This window comes from Glycine soja, chromosome 3 (genome assembly GCF_004193775.1).
Source record: "Glycine soja cultivar W05 chromosome 3, ASM419377v2, whole genome shotgun sequence".
NCBI lineage: Eukaryota > Viridiplantae > Streptophyta > Magnoliopsida > Fabales > Fabaceae > Glycine > Glycine soja.
Window position 1 is genome coordinate 3,607,432 of NC_041004.1, and position 23,678 is coordinate 3,631,109.

At 31.5% G+C, this 23,678-nt stretch overlaps 2 protein-coding genes across 2 annotated transcripts; both read right to left on the bottom strand.

Moving 5' to 3' along the window:
- Nucleotides 1-12,878: 12,878 nt before the first annotated feature.
- On the bottom strand, nucleotides 12,879-19,002 carry LOC114405927 (FACT complex subunit SSRP1). Its single transcript, XM_028368452.1, has 16 exons — nucleotides 18,664-19,002; nucleotides 17,619-17,804; nucleotides 17,333-17,438; nucleotides 16,538-16,674; nucleotides 16,275-16,358; nucleotides 16,098-16,192; nucleotides 15,843-15,951; nucleotides 15,588-15,674; nucleotides 15,403-15,495; nucleotides 15,004-15,201; nucleotides 14,752-14,897; nucleotides 14,526-14,673; nucleotides 14,001-14,099; nucleotides 13,734-13,907; nucleotides 13,425-13,503; nucleotides 12,879-13,313 (listed from the first exon to the last, which is right to left on the bottom strand). The coding sequence occupies exons 1-16, from the start codon at nucleotides 18,715-18,717 to the stop codon at nucleotides 13,186-13,188; spliced, it is 1,923 nt and encodes a 640-aa protein (XP_028224253.1). The 5' UTR covers nucleotides 18,718-19,002; the 3' UTR covers nucleotides 12,879-13,185.
- Nucleotides 19,003-22,144: 3,142 nt separating this feature from the next.
- On the bottom strand, nucleotides 22,145-23,125 carry LOC114405642 (protein MAIN-LIKE 1-like). Its single transcript, XM_028368084.1, has 3 exons — nucleotides 22,862-23,125; nucleotides 22,307-22,597; nucleotides 22,145-22,225 (listed from the first exon to the last, which is right to left on the bottom strand). The coding sequence occupies exons 1-3, from the start codon at nucleotides 23,123-23,125 to the stop codon at nucleotides 22,145-22,147; spliced, it is 636 nt and encodes a 211-aa protein (XP_028223885.1).
- Between the last annotated feature and the right edge of the window lie 553 nt (nucleotides 23,126-23,678).

Below are 23,678 nucleotides of genomic sequence, written 5' to 3' on the forward strand. Positions count from 1 at the left end.
TCTTGACACCAGAGAAGCCATAACTTTTCCACGGTGGGAAACTTCACCAGAAAAATGTGGTGATGGTGTTGTGAGAGTGATGGGGAATGAGAGGGTCAAGATCAATCCATTCTGAGACTAATCATAGGAGATGTTGAGGACCCTTATGTAGGGTTGAACAAGCTCTTTTGGGGTAGCTCTCAACAAAGTGTCGATTTCAATGCAGGGTTTGGTGTTGTGGATCAAGGGTTGAATATGATAAGTGTTGTTGACCCTTCAGGGAACAATACTTACCCTGGTTTCCCTTTCATTACTGAGAATATAGGTGGCCGCAATGTTAAGGCTGGTTTCTTGTCTATTGGAGAATCAATGTTTTTTGTTTCTGGTAACAGTCCTTTGTTGTTTTCAACATCTCTTGGTGGGTTTAATTCTCAGCAGCAACATCAAGTGGTTTGAGAGGTTGATGAAAAGCCTTAGGTCATTAACCCCCAGTTTGTGTTGAACCAGAATCAAGTTTAATTCTCTGATAACCCTTCTTTCTTTGTGCCAATGGTGTACCCTCATTTGCAAGAGCAGCAAGTTTTGTCTCAGCATTTCATCCTTTCAGCCATTAAGAAGATCATATTAAGTCCCCTCTGTTTGAAGGAAAAATTATCTACTTGGAGAAGCATGCTTCTGTAATATGGCTTCTCTCCATTCACATTTAGCAACTTCACAGAAGCTCAACCTGAGGGTTTACTGCATAAGGCACTTGTAAAGGGATTTCAATTGGAGAGCAAGCACTCATCTCTTTCTCTATGTTGGCAGAGGAAAGAACTAATCACAGTTTCAACTTGGAGATGCTGAGTAGCAGCAACAACTAATTATTACCTTATATATTTAAAGGTGTTTCATAACTTATTGCCTAGTTTATGTATTTAGGCTTTTTTTAATGAGATTTGATAACTGTGAAATTTGAACTAAATTGATAGTCATTTTTGGCTAATAATGATAATAATTTCTTCACTTTATTATTGTTTTTAATGAAATAATGAAGAAATTAACATCTTTGTTATTTTTTATCAGCAGAAGTCAAGAGAAGAGGAATTCAAGTGCTTTGAAGAAAAATTGAGGCAAAAAGTAGAAGAAAAAGCCTTGAAGAGAAATTGAAGAAGTGGACAGCTCGCTTAGCGCGTGCCCGCACTTAGCGCACAGCTCAAGCTTAGCGCGCGGAAAAGCTCATAATGAAGCCCAAAGGCGCGCTTAGCGCAAAAGCCGACGCTAAGCACGAAGTTAGCATGAAAATTAAGCTTCCTAGTGCCTATATAAGGAGGATGAAGCAAAAGAAAAATATACTGAGGCTCAAATCTATCCAAGGCCTGGGTCTATCCTTTTGAGGAAATCCTCTTTCTTAGTCATTCCCTATTTTCTTACTACTAGTCATCCATCCCTTTCTTCTATTAGCCTTTGAAGTATAAAGTCTCTCATGGCTATGAGAGGCTAAACCCCCCTCTGTTGGGAGCCTAGCAGCCAATGCCCTTGTAATATAACTGTTCTTCTTATCTATTAATGCAATTTCAATTTCTATTGTTTCTTTTCTGCTCTTCATCTCTATTGTGTGGTTTGGTCATCCATGCATCTGTTTTTAGGGATTATACATTGGGAAATGGTAATGTCTAAAGAATTGGGAAAAGACATCTCAACATTGCATTACTAGGGATAGAGTGACTTTGTTGTGCCTCTGCATACATCTTCATACTTAATGCGGTTTATGATTCAATCTTTGCAAAGAAATTTGGGAGAGAGAATACATAAATTAAGCTTTTCATCATGAGGGATCAGGGTTGAGCATATTAGTAGATGTGAGTGAAAATTGGGAAAGTAGTTAATAGAGAAAAACATTAATATTCCATCAAGGGTAATTAGACATGTTAGGCCCCAATATTATCACATTTTGACTTCATCTTTTGCATTTAAATTATTGTTTATTTTTCTTGCTATCTTTTTCTTTTTTCCTTTTACCCCCAATTTTCACACTTACAATTCCTTTTTCTTTTACTTCTTCTTTTGCTTACAAATTGGATATTTACCAACGCTAGTACAAACAAAGTTCTTGTGGACTCGACACTCGATCTTCCGTTTTAATCTTTATTACTTGTGATAAAATTGGTACACTTGTCAATCTGTTAACAAGATTCACCACCCAAATGTTCTTCATTTGTGGGTTGACATCTAGATTCTACAGTTATTACTAATGTGTACATTTAATAAGGGTATATGTATGCCTTTTTCCCATTTCTATTATCTAAGGATTGGTGAGTGTCTTGTTGTTATGTTGAAGGAAAAGAAAATTTCTTAGAGCCAAGAATGATTGCTCTATATTTATGTTTATGCTTTAGTTTTGTCTTGATTGTTGATTACTGTATTAATTAGGGGCTGAATTTGGCATACATGATGGTTTTAATATGTAGCATGAGTGTCTTGTGCCAATTTTATGCACTATATTGTAGATGCAATTGGCTTTGATGTTTTGATGATGATCATGATGATGTGTTGCAATTGATGCAAATGGGCTTTTCAAGATTAAAATTCAAGACAATACTTCAAGATTACAAGGCACAACATCAAGATGATCACTAGAATATTAGGAAGGGAATTCCTAATTGAATTAGCAAAGGTTTGGCCAAGTGATTTAAAATAAAAAGTGTTTTTCAAAGGTTTTACTCTCTGGTAATCGATTACCAGAGGATGTAATCGATTACCAGTGGCCAAATACGTTTTATAACAGCTATAAAAATTTGAATTCGAAATTTTAGACTGTGTAATCGATTACACAATTTTGGTAATCGATTACCAGCAGTTAGTAAACGTTTTAATTCAAATTTTAAAAGCTGTAATCGATTACACAATTACTGTAATCGATTACCAGACAGGAATTTCAGAAAAATAATTTCAAGAGTCACAACTTTTCAAAGGCTTTACTCATGACCACCAATGGTCTATATATATGTGACTTAAACACGAAATTGTAGAGAGATTTTAAGAACAACAAAGTGTTTATCCTCTCAAAAAGCAATTTCATTTTATCCTCTTAAGAATTCCTTGGCCAATTCAATTGCAATTCATTAAGGAATTAATTGAGTGCTCAATCTGTAAAATCCATCTCTTTCTAGAGAGATTTGTTCCTCTTCTTCTTCTCATTCTCTAAGGGATTAAGAGACTGTGAGTCTCTTGTTGTAAAGAATCTCTAAACACAAAGGAAGGGTTGTCCTTGTGTGTTTAGAACTTGTAAAAGGAATTTACAAGTTAGTGGAACTCTCAAGCGGGTTGCTTGGGGACTGGACGTAGGCACAAGGGTGTGGCCGAACCAGTATAAAACTGAGTTTGCATTTTCTCTTCCCTTAATCTCCTTTATTTATTATTGCTTTATATTCATATTCAAGTTGCTTCATTTGAATTAATATTTAAGAAGATTGTCATTAAGGGAATTCATAACTTAAGTAAAAAGTAAGATAGATTTTTAATTAGGAGAAAAGTTTGGAATATCTTAATTCAACCCCCCCCTTCTTAAGATATCTGAGGCCACTTGTCTAACATATATATGTATGTTGGTGATCATAGAAGTATTACCAATCCTATCGTGTAATGTGATGGATGTTCAATGTTTCAAGAATTTCTTAGATAGTTTAATTACTTCAAGAACCACTTAAGAAAATGGACAATATTGGTGATTTACTCATTATCTTACCGATGAAATTATATATATATATATATATATATATATATATATATATATATATATATATATATAATATGACTCTTGTGAGAATACTATATTACATGAGAATATGAGAATAATTAATAATAATTATTAGATCAAAATTAAACAGTTAAAATTAAAGTGTTTAAAATTTCAAATTAAAATAATATATGATCAAATTTCTAAAAGATTAGTCATACAACAAACAAATCTATAAAAATATCAATTATCTCCCTAAAATATTTCAGTTAATTAACATATCACTATCATGATAGTCGTTGTCATTACTATGATTAATGTTGCAACCATCACCATCAAGGTTATCAAACTTGAGAGTTTCATAGATTTGACTCATGGACTCAACTCGTAAACTCGTAAAAGTCTACTTCATATAAAAATAATAACAAAATATCTATAAATAACATATTAATTAAATATTTCAACAATATAATAAAGCAAAACAGTAAATCATAAAATTCAGAATATTTAAATAATCAAGTTTAGTAATAATACATCACTACTAGACAATAACTTATAGAGGTTATAGTAGTAGCAGATCATTCTCATCAAGGATTTAATGTTATTAGAGAACAAAGGTTTGATATTATTAAAGGTGAAAATTTTGTATTTGAGAATAACATGCTAAAATGAAGGTATATTGAATGCTAAATAGACAGAAAATAATCAAAGATGACTTACATTTTGATCTAATCTTTTTAACTTGCTAACTCGTTGACTCGATGGTAAACTTGAGAGTCTATTGAGTTTACTTAAAATTTATAGAGTTTACCCAGAGTCAGTTTATTCAAGAGTCAACTTGCAAAGTACAAATGGACTAGTAAACTCGTAAGAGTTAGCGAGTTAACTCGAGAGTTTGATAACCATGATCACCATTATCATCAACTGTCACCATAGTTACAGTCATCATGACTTTTTTCGTTGTCACTGTCACCACCATGACCACCATTATAGTCGTCATTACCATGATTGTTGTCATCACCATCACCATCATCAACCACCACCACCACTTCTATCACCACCACCATCATTGTTAGTGGTGGTGATGATGATAAAGGTAGTGACAGTCATGGTGATGATGATGACTTAATAATGATAATTAAAATATTTTAGGACGTGATTTATTTAGTGATTTTTTTAAAGATTTAATAATTATATTATATTTTAATTTAAATTTTTTAAATATTTTAATTTTGAACATTTATTAATTTTAATTATAATTCAATGATTGTTATTAATTATTTTGATGTTCTCGTGTTCTATAAGGTACCATATTTTTAAAAGAACTTTTGAAGTATGATAAAAATACAACCTAAGGAATCCATTTTATCTTAGTTACACTACAATGACTTTAATGTCAAGATCAGAACATATAATGAATCATCAAAAAAATGTTGGATTTGCTCCCATCTATGCAGGAAAAATTGTTGTTCTTTGACTGATTTTAACTTGGCAATAATGGTGTTACTTTGCACAAGAATTTGTTAGTGATCAAATTATGAAATCAGTCACGTACAGATATAATGGTTATAAATATTTCACGTTTTGAAATAGCCAATAAATTTCTGGCTAGTATTGGCAAATCACGTTTGATTTGCGAGGTCAATTCATTATCTTTTGACAGATTGAGTTACAAATAGTGATCAGGGATTTGAATTTGGACTTTTGTATATAGAACAAAAAAAAAACATATAGGTAAGAAGTGACATCTCATTTTTGTGCCCCTTCAAAACTCTTGAAAGAGATTAGTCTTTTGCTTAACGATTGGAGATATTTCTTACAATCATATATGTAAAACAAAAGTTAAATTTTATGTTTCGCAGAATTAATTAAAAATTTAGTTAAAACCTAAATGTTAACTTCTTTAGTTAAAAGGAATTAATTTATTGTCATTCAGAAAAAAAGGTATTATGATTTTTTTAACGACTCTATTTTGGCCATATAAGTTCATAAACTAAACTAGTTAAAAATAGCTTGCCAGACACTCAATTTTTTTAATTAATTTCCCAATTTTATTTTTTTATGTCAATCTTTATATACATCCGTATTTTACTTATCATTTCATTTACTCTTTTTCAAAAAGAATATTTTATTTCATTTCTATTATTCAACTAATTTGACTCACCAACTTATAAAATAAAAATAAAATGGGTTGGCTTTTCCGACAAGTTTTAAAAAGCAGGTTAATTCACCTCCTCAACCTCAGATTGGTGGCGGGGCGGAAGGGACGAACAGCTTTGCAACTAGAATTGGATATTTTTGTAGTTCTATTTTAATAATAACTAGAATTGGACATTTTTGTAATTCTATTTAAGTAATAAAAATAATAATAGGGACATTTTAGGTGTACGCATGTGTTGAAAAGAAATACATTAAACACTTAGTTTTAAAAATTTTGGTCCTCTATTTTTTCAATCCTATATTTTTTTTGTTTTTTATTTTAAAATAAAAATATTTAATCTTTAATTTTTTTAAATTTATGATTTTCATCATTTCATCGAATTAAAAACGTTGGCCGTTAAAAAATTAATGTTATAAAACATGAATTAAACAAATAATATCATATTATTAAATTTGGACCACATCAAATTAATAATCTCTTGGTTAACCCTTCAAATTTGATAGAAGAACTAAAGTTATAGATTTTATAAAATTGAAAAACTAAATGTTTCTATTTTAAAATAAAATAATAATTTTAAAATAAAATAAAAAGACAAAATGTCTTGTAGTTTAACATAGGGGACCAAAAATTCAGATTTTATAAAATAAGAAAACCAACAATGTATGGAGAAATTTATTATCCTACTTAATTTGAAAAAGATTTTATATAAAAGATTAAAAAAATAAGTGTAAAATAAATATTTGTTTTTTACTTTTTGACATAAAACACAAATATTATCTATTAAAGTTAAATATTATTTGAGCGGAGTATGATTATTATATATTATAAAATTTTTCTTTGGAGTATTTAATACAACCGAATACTTTGAATTCAAACATGAAATTAATTTGTAACTACCGCAAGCTATTTGATCCATACATTTGGTAAGTATAAAATAATTTTATTTTATTATATGTAATTTTAAATATAACATCAATTATTTGGTATTGATTTTCAACGAGACGAACACTGACATTCGTGAATCATGTTTTAAAAATGACTGATGTTTAAAATATTTGACCAATTATTTGACCAACTCATGTTACTGTCGTTTCTTTCCCCAAAAAATACAATATTCAACACTTTATTAAATAATTAAAAAAACTATCAAATACTTTTCAAAAGAGTTCTTAAAAAATTTATATTCATATTCTAATGTTGATATTTTATAAAAAAAAAATATATTGATGCCATCATAAAAAAAAAGGGTATTTCAAACACTACGGTTTTTAAATTATCACCGGACTGTTATTAATAATCTCACTTAATAAGTGTTTGGTTTACTTTTCTTTTTTTTAAAAATATTTTTAAATTTTAATTAAACAAAACAAATATCTTCGAAAAAAAAATAAACTAAACATATTATATCTACATATTTGATTCTACGTCTAACAATATTTGATTACATGCTATATATACAATAGCTTTTGCGTTATTCCATCAATTTGACGTGAAAATATGACAATATGCACATTTTCAATGTACAAATAAACACATGCATATTTGAAAATGAATAAATATATTCTAAATTTTCCATTGACTGGCTAAACTAAAAAGAAAGTCTAAATATATTCTAAATTTTTAAATCAAACAAAAATAGGTACTAAAAGTTTAACATGTCAAGCAAAGTTTCGAGTGGAAATAAGTTTAAATTTTTTAAATAAAATTTTGATTTCAAGTTTTATATATATATATATATAAACATTTCAAATTTATAACGTGACAACAAATAATGGAAAAGATCTCACTCCTGGGCGTCTATTATAGATTGAGCTTTTGATCATTAAATTATAACGCCCAAGTATGAGTACTACTTATTATAAAAAATAAAATAAAAAAGTAAACATAAATTCTTTCACATTTAGTATACACTTGTATTTTTTTTTTTTTTACAAACCGTTTGTTTCCCTTTATAAAAATAATAATTTCTATTTATATTACAGTTTTAAATTTATGAGTTTTTCTTAAAGTAACTACTTACAAAAATTATTATTTTTTGTATATAAAGTCAAAATTCTCTCAGAATATTTAATACAATTATATATTTAAAGTTCAAACTTAAAATTATTCTTACATTCTTAACCTGAATTCGATATCAATGATTAAATTAAATTATAAAACTGGCATGTTAGTGAGGTAAGTGGTTAAAAATTAGTTTACAACATGTATTTAAGTTTTTTGGGTGATTTGATCTCTATTATTAATTATGCTCATTTGTCTAGTTGACAAGAAATTTATTTTTCATATATATACGAAAAATTTAAGACTCGTAAATGTTTAGAGTTTAATAGATAGTACTAATAATACAAAATTTTACTTTGTCAAAAAATCCGAAATAACTTTTAATATGACTATTAAAACACTTATTATATTGTTGTTTATGATTACAGGATAGTGTTAAATTTCACCAAAAAGAGAGGATAGTGCTAAAAAAAAAACATTTACACTGTCTACGTATGTATTATTTATTTATGTTTGAATCTGTTTTCAGGAAAAATAATTATTTTTTAAAAAAGCTGTCAGAATTTTAATAATCAAAATTTAATATAACTTCTACAAATCAAGAATTTACGAAGAAAACAAATCACTGCAGACTGCCAGAAAATACATAACCGACACAAAGGCTTTTTTAAAACAAAACTATGCCTTTTCTATATATTAATGAAAATGAGGAGTTGTAGGGCTGCATTTTCTATATAGTACCCCAAAACATTTTTTTCTTTCATTTTCTACATATTGTAGCTACACAAAAGCTTGCTAACTGAACAAAAACATTGCAATAAGCTTATTTTATTTTATTCTATTTTTTGCCTGTAAATAAATTCATCTGGAAAACCTTTCAATATTTTAAAATATAAAACAAATGCTGAACCTCCTAATCAAATTTTCGTTCTTTTAATTTGATTTTATAAATTTTAATAAATAATTAATAGGTCCTTGAGAATTTTTGATTTTTTTTTAACACACTACGTGACTTAACCATTTTGAGCTAACACAGTATTTTAGTTAAAATCAATCGACACTAAAAATTATTTTAAGAACTACATGACTTAGATTCTTTGAGTTCCTCATTGAATGATACACAAGGGTGAGAATCAAATTATGACAGTATATATTAACCTTTTCATAATTTAATATATATTCTAAATAAATGTTATCCATTCGATTAAATTTGATTCTTATTTTTTTTTTCAAAGGGGTGAAGTAAATATTTTTATAGTTAGTAGAAAATATTCAAATGGAAAAAAAAATTATAGTCATTTTAATTCTAGACATTATTTAATTAGAGTCGGACTTCTTTATGATGGATATGTTGTAAGATGCTAACAGCTTCTCTAAGCATAATCAACTATCAAACCCAAATATTTTGACTTTGAGGACTATTTTCTTTTGAAAATTTTTTTTCAAGCTTTATCAAAATTATCCTTGGTGACAAGTCCTTGTTTTTCATAGACATAGTTTCTTTGGTTCATCGTCCCCTTATGGTCTCGATTGCAACATTTTTTAAAGGAACTTATTTTAAAATTTTACAATTTTATTGAAGCTAAAACAATAATGCCATAGACTAACTAAAAAAAAGTTAAGGACAAAGAAACTCTATTTTATAATTATAGCTAAAAACCAAAGAGTTGTTTATTCTCATGTAAAAAAACAAACTTTACATTGGGAATACATAACTACAATGATATCTATTCTTATACCTATATATTTTTTCCCTGAACTCAGAAACCACAGAATGCCAAAATCTAGCTTAAGCTCTATGGACAACATCGTACACTGCTGGCCATGTAAAAAGATTTGAAACTTTTTATTGATATATAAATATCAATTACTCAATTGTTTAATACATGAACTGACACAATCACATTATATATATATATTATATATATATAGAGGCATATTAGATGGGAGGAGTATTTTATTATGAGAGATAAGAGGATAAAATAATAATCATTAAATTAAAATAAAAGGTCAAAATTTAATTGCTAATTAAAATTACATGTATTTTTTTCAAGAGGGAGAAAAATACTGTATTTAATATTGACTCTCTTAAGAATATACATATAGTTTTAATTAGCAATTAAATCAAATCTAAACCTTGTATTTTAATTTAAAAATTACTATTTAATCCTCCCACCTCTTCTAATAAAACACACTCATCTTACCTGATATGATATGATATACTCCCCCTAGCATGTTTCCTATTCAAATAATTAAATTAGGGTGAGAAATATGCAATGGAAATTCGTAATCATAACCTCGATATAAAGGCATGCCAGCGGTATGTGGTCCTGCAAGAGCATCACCGTTCTAGACAATGAATAGTATTTAATTTAATTAGTTGTAATAACTGGAAGAGGGAGCACAGGGTTTCTTAAATTATCATTATTTTTTTTTTATCTTTTTTTAATATATTTTTGGGTAAAATAAATTTTACTGCTATATACTTTAAGGGTCACGGTGTATATAAAAATACAATACATGAAATTTTGGCACATAAATGCAGCGTATGTCTACCAAGTTATATACCATCTTAATGTATGTAATGCAAGCAAAGTTATACAAGCACACATGGTTAAAATATTTTCGGGAATATTGTTAGGCAGCTAGTATTATGTCAGGTTTTGTATTCTTTTTTTCTAGAGATGTATAAATAGATTAAATTATTCGTTAGGACTTTATGGGTAGCTTAGGCTTCTTCATTGAATGAGTTAGTTAAGTTGTTTTCTTGTTTAAATTAAGTTTAGTTCGGGTTTTAGTAATTTACAAATCTTTTAGACTTAATATGTTGATTAATTTAAATTGATAAATGCATAAAAATAATATAACATTGCATTAAAATTTTATAATATTTTGAAATTATATATTTACATAAGTAGATAATATTAGGCCTTTTATTTAAAATAGGAGTCTAACTTAAATATTGTAAGACCTACTTTCGAAATGATTTATAATTTGATAATGAATAATCTCATAATTCAATAATTAATTTCAGGAAAATATAAGATTGATTCATGGTTGAAAAGGAGGATTTAAAGCCGAAGGAAAAAAGAGAAGAAAAACATTGCAGATTCAAATATCTTTTTACTAACATTTCTAACAAAACTAATAAATAATATTTATTGATAAAAAAAATATTAATGTGTTTTTTAATTCCATATTCTCTTGACAATTACGCTATAAAGTTTTATGTTTAGGGTCCAATTTGATTCACAATACCAGTAACAAAGGAATACTTTTAAATTTTTCTGCTAGTTTCTCTCAATAATTTTTAAGAATCAAGTATAGAATAGATAGAATGTTTTTTTGCATTTTAAATTTCAATTTCAACATCTTATTTAATATTAAGTGAATTATTAAAAAGTTGAACAATATAGGGGCAATAGGGATTGTTCAGTTGTCATATTCATAGAGGCTACATAGATTAGGGTTAATGGATCAACATGATAGTAAACATATTATTGTAGTTAACTAAAATTAGGAGTTAAGCATTGAATAATGCGCGTATGTTTGGAGTTTTGGGTCTTCTGATACGAAGCAGGCGAGGAATTAAAGTTTATTCTCCAAACATGACATAGATCCATAAAGATGTGTATAGTTTAACTTGTCAATTGTCATATAATCCAACCATGGTTTAAAGTGTCAATATAAGTTAGTGATTTCTTAGTGTGAAAGGGAGAAATGGTAGCTCTCAAACAAATCGCTGTGTTTCTAAGGTGATGAAAAGCGTGCCGGTGCTGAAATTTTATGGGTTCAAGGCAAAACAGTTAATAAAGTCATTTTATATTTAAGTATTTAAAAATATAAACATATTACATAAAAATAAACATATAATGTCATAAGAAAATGATATAAATGATATGTTTTATTTAATTAAACAAATAACATAATTTTTATAAATATAAAAAAATATCATATTTTTTTATTTAATGTAAACACGTCCCTTAAATTTAAAACATTTTTAATTTGAGACATATATATATATATATAAAATTTGGAGGACCAAAATCAAATTCACTTTAAATTTCATGTATAAAAACATAATTAAGCATATATAATTCTATTAGCTTTGCCATAATTATTTTAAAGTCACATCTTCGGTGATAATTTTTGTTTGGTTGATTATGTAAAAATTATATAAAATCTTACACTTATAGACTTAGACTTACCATACATAATTATTAAACTTATTTTATTTTAAATTTAGTAGAGAAGATGTTATCACATCAATAAAGATTGATCAAATTGGTAAAAAACGAACTCATTTGAAGAGGACATAGATTTAATTTTCAAAGAATTTCTTAGTGACTAATTTATAAACATTTATAAGCACTATGAGTCATGAGACTTGTCATGACTCTTTTGAGTTTTCAAAATCCAACTTATCTAAACTTTTCTTAATAATAATATTGATAAAAAAAAAAAAGAGAGAGAGAGAGAATTGGGAGAGGTGTTCCATATAGAAAAAAATCAGAAAGGCAATGTGACCATTGAAGGAGCTAGAAACATGAAATTGAAGGGGTTACTTGAACAATTGACAATGATTTCCTTGCTGCTTAGTTCTATTCTCGTTTGCCTATGAATCAAATTCCTGAATTTCGAAAATATCTAAGGAAAACCTTATTAATTTTAGGATTATTTGTACAATTGATTTCTCCCCTTTCTTTTTCCTTGATGGTACGGGATATAACAAACACTATAAAATGAGTAGATGAACAAGTAAACAAAAAAACGCTTGTATCTCTCAAATTTAACATTTCAGTTTTTCTTTTCACTGGAGAATATTTCTTCCTAATAACACTTTCTATAACTCATTCCAACACTTTGCCAAAAACTACAAATTAGAAGTGCAATGTATTAAAATAAATTAAACCAACATAATTTTCAATAAATTTCAATCAATTATAGAAGTATATTAGATAACGAGTTCTAAGTGGGCAGTTCTGAGAATGAACATTTACAAAACTGATTTTCCAAACGTAAAAAAACATTTAGTTTTAGCTACTATCACATTTAAAAGGATGCATGTCCCAGATCAAGTACCAATCTGCAAATCTGGAACAAAAAACAATAAAAAAAAGTAGGCTTGATCCAATATTTTAAATCATATTCGTGCAACAGTTGAAGCAAAAAATTGTTACAAATCCTACATCAGTTGGCCATAAACTTGTGTCAATTTACGAAGCATATGAGTAGATGCCATCACCAGTAAGAAATATACGGCTCATGGCTTACATTAGCTTGCTGCATAAGTATTTATAAAACTGCAAGATTTTTTTTCACAGCCTTAGGCACTGTCAGATTCATTTCCTGAATCAATATTCATGGGTTGTGGATTCTTGTAGCCACTAATCTCATCCATGTAACGTTTTTTATCTTCACGCGCCTTGGCCTCGTATGGTTCCTTCTCTTCCGCTGTGCATTCAATAGGTAAAACAAAGTACATTTAGTGATTTAGTCCCTAAACATAAACTCAGATTATAAGGTGGAACTGCATGAAATGAAACAATTGGCAACCAGCCATACCAGACAACTTTTTCCATTTCTCTCCAAGTACTCTTCCCACATCCGTAAATGAAATTCCAGGATTAGTTTTCTTTAGATTCTGTCAAAAAAATCAGGAAATAAAGTAAATAGAACTTAACTTACATAAACCCCTACTTGACTTCAGGTAGATTTTTTAATATCTTACAATCAAAATAGCTATTAAAAATGTTGCTAAAGGTCATTTTTGGCTACAATGAGTCCAGTGTCCAGACACATTGGAACAGTACCCACAGCTTACACACCCAAATCCAAAACCATACAACCAATATGACATAGAATAGAACGCACCTCTCTTTCCAATTTAGAAAAGAACATGAAACCGGACATTGCCCTCTTGGGTGCATTTGGGTCCTTTTTCTTCTTCTGTTTTTTCTTCTTTCCATCTTCATCATCTTTTGATTTCTTTTTAGAAGTAGATGCCTTAGAAGGCAGATCCTTCTTTGATTCCTTTTTGGCAGGCTTCTGAAAATTGGTCACCATTAAGGTGTCAGACACACCAAAGATATAAAGAGTAGAGAGTATCACAGATTACAAATATAAATGAAAATAACTTGCCTCTTTCTCATCACCACTATCAGTGGCATCAGAATCGTCTGCCCCAGAATCATCAGTAGGAGAACCTTCATCATCCTTGTCAGCAACAAAATCAGAATCCTACATACATTTACCACCATTTAATGTATATAGAAACAAACAAGAATAGGAAAATCCTGCAACACTGACCCCCCCCCCCCCAAGACCAAAGTGGATCAACTTTTGTCAAGTCCAGCCTTACAGAAGCACAGAACAAATGCCCACAAACAAAATAGCAAGCAAAACAGAAAACACAAAAAACAAAAATGGATTAGACACTTAAAATAGCAGAAGGTCAACCACATACTTATTCCAATAATTGCAAAAACTGAAATGTAAGCTTTGAGTTCACTTAAATTTTTCATGCCCGACTATTTTCAGGTTTTGTTGGTCAACATAAATAAATGTTGTCTACTTGATTTTTAAAACAAAGAATGCAATTTTACTAAATGCTACTTATGAGCTAAAGATAAGGGTGAAAGTTATATAAAATATCTGTTTGATCACCTCCTCATCACTTTCATCTTCACCAGCTTCATTTTTTATGCGCTCAAGATGTGGATCAACAGCATCATCATCATCATTCTCAAGAACCTTCTTTATACCAACAGTAGGTTGGGCATCTCCTAAGTTCATAATTTTCAAGCCCTTTGAACTGGATGTGCAGACCATAAACAAATTGTTTATATAACAATTAGTTGTATGTAGAATTTGGCAATGGGCTAACATTTACCTGATAAATTCATACAAATTGTGGTACTCATTTCTCTGAATATTACGGAAGAGATGCTCTTGTTCAGATTTTAGTCTGATAAGAAGGTCAAAATAATGCATATTGGAGCCACCAGCAGCATGCCGCTCAAATTCCACATAGTCAATCTAATAGGAAAGGGAAAAAAAATTAAAACCTCCATCATGTAAATATCATATGCTATATCAACCAGTAATTGACATTTGGTTGTCTGTAAGAACAATCAGATTTTACCTCTTCATGAAGAATAAGAGTGGGAGGTTTAGGTAGAAAGAAGAAGCTCTTCTCAAGGGGATACAGAATTCCATCTTCAGCTTTCAAAGATGATTTCACTGCATAACCATCTTGACAACTCCTAAATTTTCCGGGCTTGGTCACTTTGGCACCAGACAAACCACGTAATATTGTGGTGAACACTTCATGAATAAGACCCTGATTATTGAATTGAAAATGAAACACATCAGATATTGCATCATGTGATATGCATGACCAACAGTTAACAAATTCATGCATCACTCAATCATCTAAAATGGGCAAGATGTTCTTTTCTATTTTCCCCAAACAGTCCTTGAAAGGCAGTATCTCGGGTTATATAATGACATGGATCAATTATTAACAGTTTAAGCAAAATACCTTATAAGACAGCTCCAACTTGTCCTTGAACTTTGTGTTATAAAGATCTTCATTTATTGCCAATTCACTTTCAACAACATAATCAGTTTCAAACTATACAGAAATGAGCAAAACAATGTTAGGTTCAGAAACAAGTAAAATACACATCACATAAATTGGCAAATCATGAACTATTGAGCACTTACCTGCATCACAATATGAGGGTACAAAGTTTGTCCCTTTCGAATAGGGGGATCAAGACTAATAATGACAAAGGTATGTGGTTGATTAGACTACAGAAACATAGTAAAATTGTCAGTACACTTAACAAGTCCAAAGAAAAGCATCAATTTAAAGACATGGCTGGCTAATCGCATTGAAATTTTACTCGTCACTTAATCACTTAATATGAAAACAAATATCAGTCAACTTAAATGAAAGTACAGGATCAGGAAATGAACCTTAGGAAGTAAAAATAGGCGAACCACACTGCTATATTGGATTTTGAAATCATTAGCCTGTCCTTGAAGCCGCAAGAATGACATGTGTAACTCAACACTGTATCGTCCTCTACAAAAAAGTGCAAATTTTAATTAACAAATATTGATACTTGATATATTTATTGGAAGGACACAAATACAAGAAATACAAAAAAAACTACAATAAGAAGCTAAAAATACTTGAATGATACATGTCTATGCATTTAAAGACACTACCTTGGCGTAAGGATAGCAATACCCTCAAATGTAACAATGGCATCTTCACCTCCAGCACCAACATCAGCCATAGACATAATTTTGTCACGGAAAACCTGATGCAGAAAAAATTAAATGTCAGTTAACCTAGAAGTTATTATAACATGAGATCTTTTTTATAGTCTGAAACAAACTCACCTGAGCAGGGGGACGATTTTCATCACCAACAAACTGGGTGTTGGAATTTGGTATGTGGAAACTTATCTCCATCAGTGAATCTTTCTGAGATCATAACATAAAACAATATTAGGCCATAAAAAATTAAACCAAATAACTAGAGTCTTCAGTATTGCACAAGCCCAAACTTGAATGAGAACAATTTTCTAGCAAAAAGCTGCCAGTTTGGCATGAATTTACTAAAACATATAAGACTATATAAGTGCATAAAAATATAGATATACCTCATTAGCTCCAGTTGTGTCATCCACATGAAACTCCAAGATCACATCATTCTTCCCTTGAAGCTGTGTTTGAGAGACATCTGCTAAAGATACTTCAAAAGCTTGCTTTGAACCAACCATGAAAGCCAGCATATTTCCTGAAATGGAAATAGAAAATAAGAACACCCACTAATCTACTAGTATAACTACTTATAAAAGCAGTCAAGTCAAATTTTATCAAACAAGCTTCACCAAAGAAAAACAAGAATGACATAAAGTTCCTCTTTGAGAAGTCCACCACCCCCACCCCCAAAAAACACATACACAAATAAAGACCACTTTCCTATCTTAACAAGTGTTTTTAGCTTAAAATTGCACTTCATGTGATTACCAAAGTGGAGGTAGTGATGCCTAAATGCATTCAACACTTAAGAGTATGACAAAAGAAAAGAAGCAACTGCAAATTGGGGAGGGAAAAAGTAGCAGCACATAAGATCGCAGCCTTTCTTCATATATGAAAATCATCATGCACTATCAAGAAAAACCAATGCTCTCCAAGAACAAACTGGGTGATATCAACTGAATTTCTTTGAAAATAGGAGAGCTCCACCCTTTGCTAAAAATATTGCCGGCCCTTTCCTCATGAGTGCTGCTATATCAAACAGAACATATTGCCAAACTAACATTTTTCCTCAAAAATCAAATTTACAAAAACTAGCACGTAAGGATGACAGAGAGATGTTTAAGATACATGTGACATGCCATGTGGAGAATATCAATAACAACACATAAGTCAGTTCAAGTAATTTCACCAACCATTTAGATCAACTTCTCCCCAATTACGTCCGCTAACAGAAAGTTGCTTCTCTTCTACTGATATTCCACAGGTGTTTTGGAAAAAATTGGTCAAAGTTACAACATCCTGCAAAAATATGAATAAAATAACAATATTAGAAATTAACATCCAGCATTTGCTAGCAGTACAAGTCCAAGTCCTCAATATTTAGATTTGTCACAGTTAATAAAAGGAACAAAAGTTTGAATTCCTTTTACCACATCAAATGTATGAAAATACACATTCGGGAGTGGCAGAGAAAGTAACCTGGTCACGAAATCCCGTGAACTTGTAGTACAACCCATCTTTGATTTGAACACCAAGTTGGTTACTCCTTGGTACCTTCATCCATGTCACCCCCATTATGTCAGATTTATCAACTTCAATTAATTTACCACCACCCTGTCTCTTCCATACAATTCCTCCAGTATATATTTTTATCTGCCCTGGATTCTGCAATCTCAATTACATGAAAAGAAGTGTCACACATCTTAATTCAACTGCTAATTCCAGTCTCCTATGCACAAATCACTAGAAAAAAATCAATTTTTTGACTCTCTAATTATCATTATATTTTTATCAAAAAGCAATGAAGCTGATAAAAACTCGACAGTTGAGATGGAACAACAAGCAATGCAACTCTGAGTAGGGGCTATGCATATCCCGCTTGTTCCTACAGAATATTAAATAAATGGTACATAACACCAAATGAAATATCACTTACTGGTACAGAAGGTAGAAAAATTGGAACAAAAATACTTTGCACTTGCTTTGTACAACTAGAAATATGATCCCAAAGAAAACAACTTATTCAACTGTCTATTTTCTACTAAGGTTTTAAGAAACTGTCTGCCACCGCATCATCAAGGTTTTCGGGGTCTCTGTGACAGTATTTACCCCAACAAAACCCCAACCATGACCACAATTTAAAACCTTGTTTTCTACCGCGACCCAAATTTCATCTAATAAACAAAGCACTCCCTTAGGGTTTTAAGAACGAAACAAGAACCACTAATGCACAAATATCCCGCACTAGTCAGTACTAACTAAAACAGCCAAGTAAAATTTCAACACATTTATAAAATACATAAATAGGTACTCTTCTACGATAATAATGATAATAATTAGGGATTAAATCAAATGAGAAGAAAATACGAAGAGCAAAACCCTAAGATTCGTTCGCTAGCAAAACTCTCAGTGGTACATGTAAAATGAAATCAAAAGGCATGGTTGAATGTGGCAAACTAAAAATTAGGGTTTAGAAGAGAGAGAGAGAGAGAGAGAGAGAGAGAGAGAGAGAGAGAGAGCTTACGGTGCCTCCACGGCCACCGAGGGTGATGTTGTTGAAGAGATGACCGTCCGTCATGGCTCGCCTCAGAACAACAGAAGAACGAATAAGGTTGGGTTGTGTGATATTGCACACACACACAAACGCAATGCCAAGATAAAAAGGAGCGCGAACGTGAATTTCCACGTCCAAGTAACAAGGGTGTGTTCGTTTTACCGTTTTAATCCATTGACACGTGTTCCAATGCACCGTTTTGTGAGACTTGAACGCACTTTTGAAGTATTTTCCAAAGTTGCCGCAAAACTTAGGCTTCCATCTAAACACGGTGTTGAGTGTAGCTGCAATGAAGGAGTTTGAGTGCTGCAACGAGCCGAACAGCGATAGCATTAGCAACCCAACAAGAACAGAAAGGACAAGGGAGTTGCTACGTGCACCTAGCAAAATTGCTGGGGCACCCAGCAAACAGTGAATGGGCAAATATGTCCTTTTGAGAAGGCTATTTCCGAAAGACCTTTCTTTCGAAAAACTTTCGGAAGACTATTTTTCCGGAAAACTTCCAGAAGATACTTCTTCTGGAAGAAGAAGGTGAACTTTCGGAAGAATTCCAGAAAAAGTTTCGGAAGAAGTGTCTTTCGGAAGTTTCCGGAAAAAGGATCTTCCGGAATACTTCCTTCTTCTTCCGGAAGAAGGTTGCTCCGGAAGTTTTTTTTTTTTGTTTTTTTAAAATGTTGTATTTTCCTAATTATTTGATTTTAATAAATAAATTAAGTTATAGAATAAATAATATTATTTTACATAAATTATTATTAGTGAACATAATTATGAGTAATATTTGTAATTCCTTTTTTACGCGCATGTAAATGTAAATAATAATTTGTGTGACAATTTAGTATAATTTAAATCATAGAAATTTATTAATTCGTATATTTTATAAAAAAATAATTATAATTTGTATTACAAAACTTAATATATAATAAAAAAATAATTATAATTTTATAACAACGTGAAGTAAAATAAATTTCATTTTATAATAATAACTAAAAATAAAATAATATTTAATGTATATGTAATGATGATTTTGCCCCTGGTTGTTTCCTTTAAATTTATTGTGCTTTCACCTTCATCCCCGTCTTCTTGCTATTGTTATCCTTTTCCGTAAAAAGTTTTTCTGGTGGTCCCGTGAAGTAGAAGTTCCGTAACAAGCGATTTGGTGGTCCCCTGAAGCAGTTGTTCCGTGTTTGAAGTTGTTTTGGTCGTTACTGTTCGTATTTCGTCAGAGGTACGCATTTATCGGTTTTTTTTTTGCGTTTTTTGGATGTTCTTTAGAGAAGATGAACAGTAAAAAACTATTTCCGGAATTACTTTTTACTGCAGAAGAAAGTAGTTCCGGAATGAGAATGTTGAATTTCTGGAAGAAGTTCTTCCGGAAGTTACCATGTTCAATTCTGGAAGAAGTGCTTCCGGAAGTGTATTCCGGAACAACTTCTTCCGGAATTGAACATAGTGACTTCCGGAAGAAGTTCTTCTAGAAATTCAGTTTATTAACAAATTTTTTTAATTCTGCTTTAAAATTTATATATATATATATATATATATATATATATATATATATATGAATATTATCATTTATAATATCTGTATTATGGATATAATTGATTTAATTAGGTATAATGATTTTGGTATAATATTAAATGATTTAGGTAACATAATTGTATTTTGTTGTAGTAAAAAAATGTTTTATTAGTTGTTTAATATAGTGTTAAGTTTAGTTTAAGTAAATAATGTAGTTATAAATTTAGAATATATTTGTATTAGTTGTTAATATGTTTGTTAGTCAATATGTAGTGAAATTGTGGATGTGGTTATATGATAATTTGAATATACTTGTGTATGATGCATATGTCCTGTTAATATGTTTGTTAGTTAATATGTAGTAAATTTTTGGATGTGGTTATATGATAATTTGAATGTACTTGTGTATGATGCATATGTCCTTAAGATGGACGAAGATCAATGGAGGTATGACTATGCGATGTCACAAGAAGTTCATATGGATTATGATTATGATAATGAAGAAGAATGTGGGGTGAATGAACCACATGTCGATTGTTCAAATGCTTTTAATACGTCTCAGGTAATCATAGATAATTTGAGTCATTTGGTTGAATTGATGTTTTGTAAAAAAATTAATATGTTTGGGTTGCGTTGTAGGTATTCGGTACTCGAGATGATGTTTTGCAATGGGCTCAAACAGTTGTCCATGAAAATGAATTTGTTGCAGTGATTATGAGGTCTGACACAGATACCGGTAGCAGAGAAAGAAGTTCATTTGTCTTAATTGGGTGTGAAAGGAGTGGTACGCACAAGTGTAGGAATAAAGAATTCGTTAGAAAAGACACTGGGAGTAGGAATCAGAATCTATACGTCAGTTAATATCATAAAATAATAAACTGTGCAAAAAAGGCCAACTATATTAAACAAAAAACTGTAATAATTACAAATATTCATGTCAACTACAAGACAAAAAATAAATACAATAATCAATGCTCCGTGCAGCGTCTCTGACGAGCCCTGACACTTCCATCAGCACTGGCTCCCCCTCTGGCAATCGTCAGGCAGTCCTGCATAATCTCATATAACTTTGTGCCTGCAGTGACCATCCTAAGGTTTGAGCACACGCTCCAACCTCTGTGCAATCGCCTCATATCCCTCGTAATCATCCTGTCACAGTCATTAAAAAAATTTATTATAAAATTTAAAATAAATAACAACTCATCAAACATTAAACGCGCAAAAAATCTTACCACATGTGGAAGGGGGTCAAATGCCACTGGAACCTGGGGGTTGGGCGGCTGTATGTACTCCTCAGGGTCTGCAGCTGGTGCATCTCTCGGCTGGTCACCTGCCTAGGTCGGTATCATGAATAGGTGAGATATGCGGAAAAACCACTCCATGTAATTCGCAGATACTTGCCAGACACTAGACAAAGCTCACCCGCAGGTAGTACGTGCTCCGCAAAATACATCTACCTGTCATCTATATCATCGTGTGACAATCGAGCACTAACAGGTGGCGGAGGGATGCTTTGGATGTAACCAAACTGTCGTACCACCCTCTCTGGTCGAGCTATGACCACCATAGGACCCCATCTCAGCTGACCCTGGAATGATGAAATCAGCTCAAAGGCCCTAACCCCTCGATGCTCTGTGTACGGCAACCAGGACATATCTGTGACGGTCAAAACATCACAATGTGCCCTGTAAGGTGCTCCTGTGATTCCCTTCATGTGCGCCTTCGACGTCAACCACCGGGAAGCACGTGGGGACGTCTCCTGGTATGTATCATCTGTCACGCACTAATGCACACTAGGGAAGTGCTCATAGATCCAACACTACACAAAAAATGAGGTTAACATAACATAAAAACATTTTAAAATCATAATCGAACGTAACATATTAAAAAACACAAAATTTACCTGTAATAGAGTCAGGTACCCCGCAAGCTGTCATGTGGTGGTCCTAGAAGCCTCATCTAACTGGTCATACATATGAACCAGCCCGGCAACTCCCCAAGCATAACCACCACTCTGAGCGAGGTCACGGAAAGCGTCTAGGTGAACCACATGCACGTATGTTGCACTCTTATTAGCAAAAAGAGTGCAACCGACCAGGTGCAGCAGATAAGCACGAGCTGCTACAATCCACCACTGGGCCTGACATCTCATCTCATAAATGTCTCGAACCCATCCTAGTCGTACATATGCCCCACGTGTCAGTGCTGTCTCGGCTCTAGCCTCCTCGGCAAACACCTCAAGCAACTCTGTCAGCAAAAATCTCGCCTCCTCCGTAGAAAGAGCATGAAAATTGTGCAAAGCGCCAGTGATAGGCAAATGAAGGAGTGACGACACATCATCCAAAGTGATCGTCAACTCTCCTACCGAAAGGTGGAAGGTGCTGGTCTTGCCGTGTCACCTCTCCACAAATGCGAATATCAGTCCAGGATCGCCAGTAACAACTGAAAAATCGATCAGTGGACTTAATCCTGTGGCAGCAACCAGTCCTTCGATCTGAGGCACTGGCCTCCCAATCAGTGTCACCTTCCTCCCATGTGACACCAACTTCAAATCAGGACGTTCCTGATTTGAAGTACAAATTATACAATTATTAAAAAAAATTAATGACAAACAAATCAACAATGATAAATAATTAACAAATTAAAATACCTGTCCACTCCAAACAGCGTGTGCAACATGGTCTGCAAATGATGTCAGCACTGACGGGTCACGTGGCCCACCAGGGAATCCCTCAGCATCATCAGCATCTGACCCCTCAGCACCATCAGCACCATCTATGTTCGCACGCATCTCAGGTGCCTCCTTAGCTAGATCAGGGACATCGTCAGCCATGTCAGCAACGTCCTCAGCCAAATCACGTGTATCCGCAGTCATCTGATGAACCCGTTGCCTACGGGCAGAGACAATAGGCATACGCCTCTCGGGAACATCAGCTACATCATGATCATCATGTCTATCTCCGCCTACAAGTCTACCTATGACACGACCTAAACCTCGTGTTCTAGTCATGATCTGCAAATCATGTGGAACACATATTTTTTTTCGGTCAAAATATACACAACTTTCTTTATAAAAATAAAACAAGTTTATTTATAAACAAATAAGACTAATTTAAATCAAATTATTTTAAAACATATACAACATAATTTTAAAAAAAACTAAACAACTTCATTTATAAAAAAAACACAACTAATGTAAAAATAATTAATTAGTAAACATCCACAAGTTAATTTTTTTAAAAAAAACTAAACAACTTCATTTATAAAAAAAAACACAACTAATGTAAAAATAATTAATTAGAAAACATCCACAAGTTAATTTTTTTTTAAAAAATAAACAACTTCATTTATAAAAAAACACAACTAATGTAAAAATAATTAATTAGTAAACATCCACAAGTTAATTTAAAAAAAATAAACAACTTCATTTATAAAAAAAACACAACTAATGCCAAAATAATTAATTA

Excerpts from the sequence above, each read along its gene's own strand:
- LOC114405642 (XM_028368084.1), bottom strand. The coding sequence starts at position 23,125 with ATGCCTATTGTCTCTGCCCGTAGGCAACGGGTTCATCAGATGACTGCG. Across the intron at positions 22,598-22,861 it reads ACGCTGTTTGGAGTGGACAG|ACCAGCACCTTCCACCTTTC; the intron begins GTATTTTAATTT and ends TGACACGGCAAG. Across the intron at positions 22,226-22,306 it reads GTGCTTATCTGCTGCACCTG|AGTGGTGGTTATGCTTGGGG; the intron begins GTCGGTTGCACT and ends GACCTCGCTCAG.
- LOC114405927 (XM_028368452.1), bottom strand. The coding sequence starts at position 18,717 with ATGACGGACGGTCATCTCTTCAACAACATCACCCTCGGTGGCCGTGGA. Across the intron at positions 16,675-17,332 it reads GGGAGAAGTTGATCTAAATG|GAAATATGCTGGCTTTCATG; the intron begins GTTGGTGAAATT and ends TTTCCATTTCAG. Across the intron at positions 15,952-16,097 it reads ATTGCTATCCTTACGCCAAG|AGGACGATACAGTGTTGAGT; the intron begins GTAGTGTCTTTA and ends ACTTTTTTGTAG.